This window comes from Strix uralensis, chromosome 5, assembly GCF_047716275.1.
Source record: "Strix uralensis isolate ZFMK-TIS-50842 chromosome 5, bStrUra1, whole genome shotgun sequence".
Taxonomy (NCBI): Eukaryota; Metazoa; Chordata; class Aves; order Strigiformes; family Strigidae; genus Strix; species Strix uralensis.
In genome coordinates, this window is record NC_133976.1 from 35777316 (window position 1) to 35790317 (window position 13002).

The 13002-nt window shown below is 44.8% G+C and overlaps 2 protein-coding genes across 3 annotated transcripts in view; one reads left to right on the top strand and one right to left on the bottom strand.

Moving 5' to 3' along the window:
• The window catches only part of RPAP3 (RNA polymerase II associated protein 3), a 19764-nt gene extending 17471 nt beyond the window's left edge, over positions 1 to 2293 (bottom strand). The window contains exon 1 of the mRNA XM_074870438.1: positions 2117 to 2293. Coding sequence (XP_074726539.1) covers positions 2117 to 2293 — 177 coding nt within the window. The remainder of the gene's footprint in view (positions 1 to 2116) is intronic.
• ATP23 (ATP23 metallopeptidase and ATP synthase assembly factor homolog) lies at positions 2292 to 12670 on the top strand. 2 transcript variants are annotated; one of them, XM_074870439.1, is made up of 6 exons: positions 2292 to 2643; positions 3353 to 3398; positions 3506 to 3587; positions 3876 to 4013; positions 11056 to 11139; positions 12121 to 12670. In XM_074870439.1, the coding sequence occupies exons 1-6, from the start codon at positions 2292 to 2294 to the stop codon at positions 12322 to 12324; spliced, it is 906 nt and encodes a 301-aa protein (XP_074726540.1). In that variant the 3' UTR covers positions 12325 to 12670. The 2 variants fall into 2 exon arrangements, with proteins under 2 accessions (XP_074726540.1, XP_074726541.1); XM_074870440.1 differs by having other exon boundaries at positions 2564 to 2643; positions 3324 to 3398.
• Positions 12671 to 13002: the final 332 nt, after the last annotated feature.

Genomic DNA, 13002 nt, shown 5'->3' on the forward strand with positions numbered 1-13002 from the left:
TTCCTAACTAAGTGAAAGGTAAAGGGCCCAACAAGTCAATGAAAACCATGAAAGTGGTAACAAGGTGATCATAGTCTAAAGCAACTTCTGCAGTGTTTCCCAGACAACAGAATGAAGAAAAATTTAACATATTAACATTTAAGTTTTAACTAAACAAAACCAATTAAGATATACATGCTGCCTTGTATCTGAACAGAAACAATACATCTAACAAACCAACTCCCAGAAGCACTTTTGGCTCCTACAAGTAAGTATGCTTAAATATGTACAATTTTTAAGACAGGAACGAGTAAACCCATGAGGTGTTTTATTACGAAGTCTACTGAATTACAACTCCAGAATATTCTTTGAATGTGCTCTTTGTACACACCTGTAGCCCTCCCAAGTCCCTAAAATACTGTTTAATAATTATTAATAAATAATAAAGAATAATAAAAAAGAATTAGTAATTATTAATACTGAATAGCCTTCATAAATTTTGCTCTCAATTTTAGTGTCTTAAGTGAAAGGCATTTTATTATCACAGAAATATCAAGTCAGAAGTAAAAAGTAACCTTAAAAAAATTCTTGGCTACAGTTCAGAAAAAAAACCCGCATTTGTGCACAAAATGTTTAAAGAATGAAGCAAACATATTTTGAACAATAATGATTAAGTAATTCATGATGAACCAAATACAAACTTCGATAAAGAAAGCTATGAATGCTCAAGAATTATAACCTCCTGACTGAAAGAGCTTCATGATCAGTTACAACCCTCACATAAGGATAAATAAGCTATTTAGAGATACTACACACAAAATTTTTTAAGGGAGAAAAAGGACTAGATTTTTTATTTATTTTTAACATCCATTAAGACAATGACCTAAAAGCATAGAAACATAAAGATTTATGGGACAAACAAAGCTAATGACTTCTGCAATACAACGTGCTGTCCATAATTATGGACAAGAATCTCATAAAGATGGAAAAACACACTGCATGATTACTAGTGAAGTAATGCTACCAAAGCAGAAGGGTTTTTTCATCCTCAGGAGTAAGCAGCTGTGTAAGATACCCTGATGGACCAGTTGTGCTTCTCCCGAGTTACCTCCTGTACGCAAGTGGTAACATGCTTAACCTTAGCAACATATTTTTCTAAAAGTCTTCTAAATAGTTGGTCAATTTGAAACAAAGTAAAAAAAAGCTTTAAGTAAAGCCAAACAATCATATTTTTCATCATACTTCCAATTTAGGTGTTTATTACATTTTTTTTCCACTTACAACTGTTGTCCCATACCAAACCGTCTCTGCAATATTCAGTCAGTTGATTTTATGAAACCTGGGCATGGGCACACCAAATATTCCATACAGCCCAGTACACCCTGGCCAATGGCACCTAGAACAATTCTTCAAAAGATACAATAAACTACACTGCAATCTCTTCAACTTTTCTTTTTTGCTATCACTAAGTAAATAATACTCTTATACAAGTGAAAGTCTAATACTAAATCTAGCTGTTTGCTTTCTGCCTTTTTAAAGCGTCTTGCACAAGCGTATAATGTATGCCTGCTCCTGTTAGCCACCAGTCTAACACTGCTGGCCACACACAGCTTCGCAACGACCTTAATCCACGCGTTGACAGCAGACTCCTTTGCAGTACTGCATTCAAACCCTTTAAGGCAGTTTTATTTGAACCTCAACACCAGGGCCTTCCTTTGCCCTGCCCAACACCCGAGGGCTGCCTTGCCCCAGCGACTCCCCAGGGGAGCAGCCGCATTGCCCAGGGGCCTGGCCGAGTGCCAGCAAAGCAGGCGAGCACTCAGCGGCACCGCGGGCCCGCCCGGCAGCGAGCGCCGCGCCGGCCCCGAGGCCGCGGCTCACGCCGGAGAGACCCCCTACCGAGGCAAAGCCGGCCCGTTTAAGTTTCAACGCCCGTGTCCCCGCCGCACCGGAGTTACAAACGAGGCCCTGACTCCTTTAGGATGGGCAGCCACTCGCCTCCCCACCCTCCGCGGCCAGGCCGCCTGGAGGCCACGAGGAAGCAGCGGAAGGTCAGGTCGGGTCGGGTCGGGTCGGGTCGGGCCGGGCCGGGCCCCGCACATCCCACCCGTCCCGTCCCGTCCCGCCGCAGCCCCACCTGCACCGGGTCCCGCCTCTTTCTGCCGCCGCCGGACGCCCTCCCCGCGCGGCCGAGCCTTCTCCCAGAATGCAGCACGGCCCCGCAGCCCCGCAGTGGAACGGGCCCCACGGCCCGGCAGCCCCGCGGCGGCGGCAGGGGCCGGGGCTGAGGGAGCGGCGGGAACAGACAGCGCATGCGCCCGCACGCCGCCGCGCTTCGCCTCACGGCCCGCGGCCTTCCGCGCTGCCTGGCCACGCCCTCTCCGCCTCACGTGGCGGGGGCTGGCCCGGCGATTGACGCCGCCGCGCTTCTTCCCCTTTGCCCCTCCGCCGGGGACGGTGGCCGGTTGGCCGGTGCGGGGTGGGCATCGGCCATGGAGCAGGGGGAGGCTGCCTCGCCGCCGGGGGGGAGGGAGGAGGAGGAGGATGACTTGGGCTACCGGCTCTTCCCGGACCGGAACAAGAAGCAGCAGAGCTTCCTGGTCCGCAGCCTCTTCACCTTCCACAACAGGTGCCAGCTGATGCTGAGGATGACCCTGGACACCAGTAAGCGCTTCCCCGGCCCCCGGCGGGCCCAGGCCCGGCCCTGGCGCAGCAAAGGGCGCCTCGGGTGGAACCGGGGACGGCCGTGTCCCCGCGGGAACGGCCTGCCCAGCCGGCGGTGGCCACCTTGGGCCGCAGGGTCTCGGGGCGGGAGCTGCTCTCCTGCCGCTGCCGCTGTTCCCCCTGGGGCGGTGGACGGGGCCCGAGCGGTGGGTAGGGTGGAGCTGCTGCTTGGATGGACACGCTGACTTTGGTTAAGACAAAGAAAATACAATTTCAACAGTGACTGCGTGCTTTTTTCCCTGTCAGGAGATCCTTCTCTACTTTTTTTCTCTTGAAAACTTGAGAGGGTTCATCGATTTCTGGTTCATTTGTGCCCTTTTCACTATGTAATGTTGGCTGTGAATGTTACTGAAAACAATGGTCACTATAGGCCACTCTGTGTATGTTTACTACTAATAAGGTAATGTCAGAAACAACTTGATTCCTGAATAGCTTTGTATATATCATGTTTCTGTATCACTTTACATAGCCTGAGCTGTAACAGATGCAATGCAAACAGATGCATTGCATTAGGGTTAAACACTGCAAAGTATGAATTTACATGTGTAGTGTTTCTTTTTTTTTTTTCCTTGACTGTCTTTATATTTTGATTATAGATGACTTTCAAAATTTTTATCTAGAGAAATTGATTGCAGCAATGTTTTTCTAGATCCATATGCTCAACTTCTTCTTGAGGCTATGAAGCAATCTGGTTGGTATGTAAACTAATTCATCTTGTTCTGTGTAGTAACATCACTGTTATATGGAGTTACTGGTCTTTTTCAAATTCTTCCCTGTAACTTTGTGTGTTTGGGCCTTGCAGCACTGTCTTCAATGACCGGCACTTTTCTTGTGAAAACTGTGATGGCTGTGTCAGTGGAGGTTTTGATTCTGCCACATCTCAGGTAGGCACTGGACATTGTCCTCTTTCAAAGGACTACAGTTTCTTTTAGTGCTTTGTTACTAGGATTAAATCGACTAATGCTGATACCCAAGTTAGTCATGAAAACAAGATAAATGAAAGATGTTCCATGGTATTGAAGCTCATACAGTGCAGAATGATCAGGTTGTTAATGTTGAAAGACTCTGATCTGAAGAGTCTAAACGCTGTAGGTGATGTGTGCTGGGTCTCTAGCAAGTAAGGGAGATGTTGAAACTTGGCGAAAACACTGTCTGTATCTTTTCTTCTACAGATTGTTCTGTGTCAGAACAACATTCGACAACAATCCCATATGAACCGGGTGGTCACACATGAATTGATTCATGCGTTTGATCACTGCCGTGCACATGTTGACTGGTTTAAAAATGTCAAACACTTAGCATGTTCAGAGGTAAGTTAAAATGCTTCTGATGTTGTCATTATTAATTACTGCTAGTTATTAGGGATGCTTCATGTTTAAATAGGCATGCTGTTACACAGACTTCATTTAGTTTAATCTTGTTAATACGTTTTGTCTTTTCTGTCAGCTCAACCGAAACAGTTTCACTCAGAAAAGAAATATTTAATTTTCACAAATTTTCCTAAATCAGTGTCATATTAAGTAGAATATGATCACTGTGAATGTTTCTATAACAAGAAGTGGTTATAAACAAATGAGAGTAGTTAGAGATGAAAATGCATTCACACATTAATCAAATGTTTATAGGGTTCTTCTCCCTTGAAAATCTTGATATGTTGGTTAGTTGTCACAGTAGTATGGTAACCTTATTTTTGTTCAGATTTTTTTGGCTAACAGCAAACTTGCCTTTTCCTGTAACATATTTTTTGATTTATTATTGCATTGCTTAATAGTACATTTTAGTTATGACTCCATGACTATTTCAAAGGACGTAGGAATTTGCTGCTTGAAAGGCCTTAAAAATTGCTGCATTAGGAGGTGAAATTAAACTGAGCACAGGGTAGTAAGGATTCATCTTGTGTACACGACTTGTGTGTATTCACATGCTTTTAGTTGATTTCTGATGTAATCCATATGATTTGATGACACAAAAAACTCACCCATATGATTAATATTATAAAAGTACATTCTTGTGACTGTGTGAATTGGGTGGCTTTTTAACTTTTTAAAAAATATATAAAGTGATGCAAAAATGTTATAGTGGCTTTGTTTTGGGTTTTGTTTGTTTGTTTGGATTTTTTAAATAAGAACATATTTGATTCCGGACTTAAGATGTGCACAGGTTTCACCTATAAACAGTATGTGAGAGAAACAAAAGGGTGAGGTTGGTACAGAACAAATCAGATTTCATAAAAATTAATTTTAATTCATTAATTGAGTTCATATTTGCTGTGGAAGAGAGTCACAGTCTCTGCTCTTCAAGTGCAGCACTGACGAGCGGCATTCCTCAGGGGCTGATGTTGGGACCAGTGCTGTTTAACATCTCTGTTGGAGACACAGACAGTGGGATTGAGTGCACCCTCAGCAAGTATGCCAATGACACCAAGCTGTGTGGTGTGGTCTACACACTGGAGGGAAGGGATGCCATCCACAGGGACCTTGACAGGCTTGAGAGGTGGGCCTGTGCAAACCTCATGAAGTTCAACACGGCCAAGTGCAAGGTCCTGCACATGGGTTGGGGCAATCCCAAGCACAAATACAGGCTGAGAGATGACTGGATTGAGAGCAGCCCTGTGGAGAAGGGCTTGGGGATATTAGTGGGTGGAAAATTGAGTATGAGCCAGCAATGTCTGTTTGCAGCCCAGAAAGCCAAACATATCCTGGACTGCATCAAAAAAACTGGCCAGCAGGTCAAGGGAGGTGATTCTCTCCCTCTACTCCACTCTTGTGAGACCCCACCTGGAGTACTGTGTCCAGCTCTGGGGCCCCCAACATAAGAAGGACGTGGACTTCCTTGAGTGGGTTCGGAGGAGGGCCATGAAGATGATCAGGGGTCTGGAGCACCTCCCTTATGAGGACAGGCTGAGAGAGTTGGGGTTGTTCAGCCTGCAGAAGAGAAGGCTCCAGGGAGACCTTATAGCAGCCTTCCAGTACTTAAAGGGGGCCTACAGGAAAGATGTGGAGGGACTCTTTATCAGGGAGTGCAGTGATAGGGTGAGGGGTAACAGTTTTAAACTGAAAGAAAGTAGATTTAGATTAGATATACGGAAGAAATTCTTTATTGTGAGGGTGGTGAGACACTGGAACAAGTTGCCCAGAGAGGTTGTGGATACCCCCTCCCTGGCAGTGTTCAAGGCCAGATTGGACAGGGCTTTGAGCAACCTGATGTAGTGGAAGGTGTCCCTGCCCATGGCAGGGGGTTTGGAACTAGATGATCTTTAAGGTCCCTTCCAATCCAAACAATTCTATGATTATCTTTATCTCTTTATAGATAAAACTTTATGAAGTAACTTTATGTGGTATCAGTAAAGCCATTCTGTATAATTGTGGGGGGCTGACTTTGACTGGATGCCAGGCACTCATCAAGCCATTCTCCAACTCCCCTTCCTCAGTAGGACAGGGGAGAAAAACAAGATTCAAAAGCTCGTGGATAAAGATAAGGACATTGGATGTCACTCACCAGTTACCGTCATGGGTAAAATACAGTCAGCTTGGGGAAGACTAATTTAATTTATTGCCAAATAATGACAAAGTAGGATACTGAGAAATTAAACTAGAAATACCTTCCATCTGCCTCCCCTTCTTTCCAGGTTAAACTTCACTGCTTCATTCCTGACTCTTCTATCTTCTTCCCCTCCAAGTGTCACAGGGGAATGGGGGCTGTGGTCAGTTCATAACAATTCTTCTCCGCTGCTGCTTCTGATGATCCTTCTTCCTGATGCTGTTACCCTGCTCCAGCATGGGGTCCCTCCCACAGAATCACAGAATCATCAAGGTTGGGAAAGACCTTGAGGATCATCCAGTCCAACCATTAACTAAGATTGACTGTTTTCAACTACGCCATATCCCTAAGTGCTATGTCAACCTGATTCTTAAACACCTCCAGAGGACCACCACTGCCCTGGGCAGCCCATTCCAATGCCTAACAACCCGTTCTGTAAAGAAATGCTTCCTAATATCTAGTCTGAACCTTCCCTGGCACCACTTGAGGCCATTACCTCTTGTCCTATCTCTTGTTAGTTCATTAAAGAGACTCATCCCCAGCTCTCTGCAGCTTCCTTTCAGGTAGTTGTAGAGGGCGATGAGGTCTCCCCTCAGCCTCCTCTTCTCCAGACTAAACAGCCCCTATTCCCTCAGCCGCTACTCATCAGAAGTGTCCTCCAGACCCTTTACCAGCTTTGTTGCCCTTCTTTGGACACACTCGAGTAATTCAATGTCCTTGTAGTGAGGGGCCCAAAACTGAACACAGTAACCGAGGTGCGGCCTCACCAGTGCCGAGTACCGGGGTAAGATCACTTCCCTGTCCCTGCTGGCCACGCTATTTCTGATACAAGCCAGGGTGCCATTGGCCTTCTTGGCCACCTGGGCACACTGCTGGCTCATGTTCAGCCAGCTGTCAATCAACACCCCCAGGTCCCTCTCTGACTGGCAGCTCTCCAGCCACTCCTCCCCAAGCCTGTAGCCCTGCTGGGGGTTGTTGTGGCTGAAGTGCAGCACCCGGCATTTGGCCTTATTGAAGCTCATGCAGTTGGCCTGAGCCCATTGCTCCAGCCTGTCCAGATCTCTCTGCAGAGCCTCCCTATCCTCAAGCAGATCAACACTCCCACCCAACTTGGTGTCATCTGCAAACTTACTGAGGGTGCACTCGATCCCCTCATCCAGATCATCAATAAAGATGTTAAACAGGAGTGGCCCCAAAACCAAGCCCTGGGGGACACCACTCATGTCTGGCCGCCAACCGGATTTAACTCCGTTCACCACAACTCTTTGGGCCCGGCCATCCAGCCAGTTTTTTACCCAGCAAAGCGTGTGCCCATCCAAGCCGTGAGCAGCCAGTTTCGCCAGGAGAATGCTGTGGGAAACGGTGTCAAAGGCCTTACTAAAGTCAAGCTCAACTACGTCCACAGCCTTTCCCTCATTCAGTAAGCGGGTCGCCCTGTTGTAGGAGGAGATCAGGTTTGTCAAGCAGGACCTGCCTTTCATAAACCCATGCTGACTGGGCCTGGTCATCTGGTTGTCCCGCATGTGTTGTATGATGGTACTCAGGATGAGCTGCTCCATCAGCTTCCTGGGCACTGAAGTCAAGCTGACAGGCCTGTAATTTCCCGGGTCATCCTTCCGACCCTTCTTATATATGGGCATCACATTGGCCAATTTCCAGTCTGTCAGGACCTCCCCGGTCAGCCAGGACTGCTGGTAAATGATGGAAAGTGGCTTGGCAAGCACCCCAGCCAGCTCCTTCAGCACCCTCAGGTGTATCCCATCTGGTCCCATAGACTTGTGTATGTCTATGTGATGCAGTAGGTCACTATCTCCTCCTGGATTGTGGGGGGGTCGTTCTCTCAGCCTCTGTCTTCTGGCTGAGGAGGCTGGATTCCCTCAGTAACTAGTCTAGTTATTAAAGACTGAGGCAAAGAAGGCATTAAGCACCTCAGCCTTTTCCTCATCACTTGTTACCATGTTTCCTGCTGCGTCTAGCAGGGGATGGAGGCTCTCCCTGGTCTTTCTTTTGCTGTTGATGTACTTAGAAACATTTGTTGTTACCCTTGACTGCTGAAGCCAGATTAATTTCTAGATGGGCTTAGACCTCCTGATTACCACCCTGCATAGCCTCACAGCATCTTTGTAATCATTGTGAGTCGCTAGCTCCTTCTTCCAAAGGCCGTAAACTCTCCTTTTCTCCCTGAGTTGCAGCCAAAGCTCCCTGTTTAGCCAGGGTGGTCTTCTCTGCCACTGGCTTCTCTTACATCACCTGGGGACAGCCTGCTCCTGTGCCATTAAAACTCCCTTCTTAAAGAGTGTCCAGCCTTTCTAGACCCCTATACCCTTCAGGACCGTCTCCCAAGGGATTCTGTCAAGCAGGTGCCTAAACAAGACAAAGTCAGCCCTTTGGAAGTCCAGGATGTCAGTTCTGCTGCCCCCTGTCCTGGCCTCTATTAAGAATAGAGGACTCTATTATTTCATGATCATTGTGCCCTAGTCGGCCTCCGACTGCCACATCATCCACCAGTCCTCCTCTGTTCACAAAGAGGAGATCCAGCAGGGCACCTTCTCTGGTCGGTTCACTCACCAGCTGCATCAGGAAGTTATCTGCCACACATTCCAGGAATCTCCGGGATGGGTCCCACTCTGCTGTGTTGTATTTCCAGCAGATGTCTGGAAAGTTAGTGTCTCCCACAAGAACAAGGGCAAGCGATCGTGAGATTTCTCCTAAGTGCCTATAGAATATTTCATCCACCTTTCTGTCCTGGTTGGGGGGCCTATGATAGACTCCCACTATGACATCTGCCCTGTTGGCCTTCCCCCTGATTCTAACGCAAAGACACTCCACCCTGTCTTCACTACACTTGTCCTCAAAGCAATCATAACAGTCCCTAACATACAGCACCACCCCACTGCCTCTCCTTCCTTGTCTATCCCTCCTAAAGCGCTTGTAGCCATCACTTGGTGCACTCCAGTCATGGGAGACATCCCACCATGTTTCTGTAATAGCCACTACATCATAATTTTCCTGTTTCATCATGGCTTCAAGCTCCTCCTGTTTGTTACCCATGCTGTGTGCATTGGTATAGATGCACTTCAGATGGGCTGATGTCCCCAGCACCTTTTTGCATTTAGAGGTCCTAAGTCCAGCCTGAGCTTTCACAGGTGTTACCACGGTTACTGATCCATCAGTAGCCCTTGCATCTTTGTTGTGCTGCATGTCTCCATCCCTTGTCTCCACTGAGATGGGAGGGTGAGGATCATCCCTGGCACAACAGCCCATAAACTCTGGTAATCTACCCTGGGGTTTATGTCTGGGAGTTCCAGTTTTGTCCCCTTCCCCCTTCAAATCTAGTTTAAAGCTCTCTCACAGGATACAGTCCTTCATAAACTGCACCATCGTGGGTCTTTCCCATGGGCTGCTGTACTTCAAGACCTGCTCCTGCTTGGGTCCTTTCCACAGCATACAGTCCAGGAACGGACTGCTGCAGTTGGTCCCCCAGAGGCCACAGTTCCTGCCAGAGAACCTGCTCCTCCGTGGGCTCTCCATGGGCTGAAGCTTCCTTCAGGGCATGTCCTTCTGCTCTGGTGTGGGGTCCTTCTTCCACTGCAGTGTGGATATCTGCTCGGCTTTGTTCCTTCATGGGCTGCAGAGAGACAACCTGTGTCACCATGGTCTTCTCCACAGGTGGCAGGGTGCTCTGGTGCCTGGAGCTCACCCTCCCCCTCCTTCTTCACTGATCTGGGACTGTTTCTCTCACATTTTCTAACTCCTCTTTCTCACAGCTGCCATGTAGTGTTTTTTATACTTTCTCGAATGTGTCATCGCAGAGGTACCACCGGCACCGCTGATGAGCTCGGCTTTGACCAGCAGCGGTCCAATCTACAGCCAGCCGAAATTGGCTCTGTCCAGCATGGGGGCAGCCCCGTGTCTCATCTCACATAAGCCATCCCAGCAAGTGTCCCACTACAAATATCTTGCCTCATAAACTGAATACACTAATTCAGAATTATTAAGTATCATCTACCTTTTATTTTGTCTAAGCATTTACGCAGTGCAGAATAAAGCATGTGAGCCTCAAACATAAAATTAGAGAATGTACATAAAACAAGATTGTGCTTGTTCTTGCTCTTGTGGAGATTATTTGTTTGGTTTGGGTCTTTTGATATTTTGTTATATGGTGTTTACAATATTGTCAGCTTTTTAATTCTTGCATTTCATATTTTCCATGTGTTTATTCTCACTCTGGTACTTAATTATAGGAAATACAGTTTTAGTTTTATTTCCTAACTGAGGGGGTAGGGTGTGGAACAGTTGGCAGACAAAAGAAATTACAATGCATGGGACAAGACAGTTAACGAGCTAAAACACACATACTCATTTAAATGTGGCTTTTCCTAAAGCAGGTGAGTTACTGCTCTTCTGGGTAGCTGTAGTCTTTGAAAGGTATCTGCCTTTCTTCTGGACTCTTGTATTAGTTTCTGATATAGATTGGGGAGAATATTACTTTCCATGTTCTTTTAGCAGTTCATATATATATGTTCATATATATATATATATATGAACTTCTGCTCATTCATTTAAGCTTTGGGAATATGTGAGACTTGGTCCCTGGAGAAATTTACAAGTTCTATAGTAATACTTTGCAGTTCATTGATGCTGAGAGGGTGAATATAAAGGGTAATATGTACTTAATAAGTAGAAGCAGCCCTGGGAATAGTCTCTACCAACACGCACCAGAAAGATATTGAAGACAAAAAATTGTTACAGTTTTTATGATTTTACATTTACATGTGTTTCTCTGATTCTGTGGCTTTTTTTTCTCAACAGATTCGAGCTGCTAATCTCAGTGGAGACTGTACACTGATGAATGAAATAGCCAGGTTTAAATTTGGATTAAAAGGACACCATCAGGTAAAGACTGTAGATGTTAAAGTCTACTGATTTGTTGTGAGCCATCCTTACCTACGTGATCTCAGCCTTCTACACTTTCATAGCTGAAAACATCAGAGAAATAAGTAGATATCGTGGACTTGCTGCTTTCTCTTAATTAACCTTTAATGCTCCATCATAAAGTTTTTTTTCCACCTTGTTATTTTTGTTGGCGTGAAATTCCTGAATACTTAGTCATATTGTAGAGCATTACCACTGACAATGTATGGTTAATAAGAACCAAACAAAAAACAGGGTTTGCAGGAAGTATAGTGGGAATACCTCACCCGAATCGGGTAAAACTCTAAAAAGTCTTTGAAAACTAGAGGGAGGGGAATGGCAGGGGTTCTAAATAACCATGTGTGTTAAGCCTTACAGGAATTAATTTTTGTTAATAGTAATGAAGACTACAGGTTGAGTCCCAAGTAGTTGCTCATGTTAGAGTGGCATTTAACTTGTAGTTGGGGATGTTTACATCTTTTTTTATCTTTTAATAGACAAACTGTGTAAGCAAAAGTTGCCATAAAGAGAGGTATCAAAATGAAGGCCAGTAGAGGGGTCATTCTTTAACATTTTATAGCATTCTTTAATGTCTTATAGCATTTCAGTTGGAAAAGTGCAAACTTATTTATGTCTGTTTCTTTCTGACATATTTTCTCTTGTGTCCAAGTCAAGTTGTACAAATACTTGATACCTACAGCAGATGCCAAACTGCATTTTAATTCCTGTTCTAAGGAATGTCTTTTACTTATCTGATGGTTTATTTGCACATAGAAAACTAAAACACATAGTTAACACAGGATGAAACAAAAATGGACTTTAGTGCCTATTACAGGCATTGTTTGACTCTTCTGTGATACAGAATTATTGCATATCTAGTAGGAGTTCATACTTGACAAAATCTGGAAAAAAATGATTTATACTAATAATGACAAATTTTTCTTTATCTTATTTCCACTTTAGACTTGTGTACGAGACAGAGCAATTCGTTCCATTCTGGCTGTTAGAAAAGTTAGCAAAGAAACGGCAGAGAAAGCTGTGGATGAAGTTTTTGATGCCTGCTTCAATGATCTGGAACCTTTTGGAAGAATCCCGCACAGTAAAACAGATGCAAAACGTGCTTATAGAGACTTTCAGAACAGAGATCGCTATAATGCTAATCTGTAAAGAGAAAAAACTGTAAGAAATTATGTTAATATCTGATTGTTCGGTAACATCTGGAGTCACAGTCTATGCACACAGTGCTGGTGGAAAGGGCAATTCTATCAAATGTATCAATTAATTTTGTAAACTTTTTCCAGGAGCCAAATTCCATGGAATTAAACAAAGTAAATGAACAAGACTAAAAACCGTGTTTCCTCAGCTGTTGTTCCAGCAGGATAATTTAGTACACCAAATGACTTGTCAAGTAATGATCTGCACATTTCAATGCGCATATAATTCTGCTCAGTTGGACTAGGACTTGGTTTCTAAAAGTTTTGTTGTTACTGAATAAATCTTTTCATAAAATCTTTACATTTCCACCATCCTTGATACACAATCATAAGCTTTCATCAATCTATTTTAAAAGATGGGTGCCTGAACTACAGCTCTTGGGTCTGGATTTAATAACTATGGCTAAACCCAGAATTTAATTAAAAAGCCACATTTCCTTTTGAGCACCTCCTGAAATTCTTGGAATTCCAGCTCATCTAATGTTAACTTTACAGGTACATAAAACCCTTTGGCTTTTTAGGGATTTGCCTGACAAATCTGCTTACCGGCTCAAACCTACAGGGTGGATAAGCGTTGGTGAGAGTCTGTCCACTAGGTTGAGCTTTGCTCAAAATGTTGGTGTAGCTTATG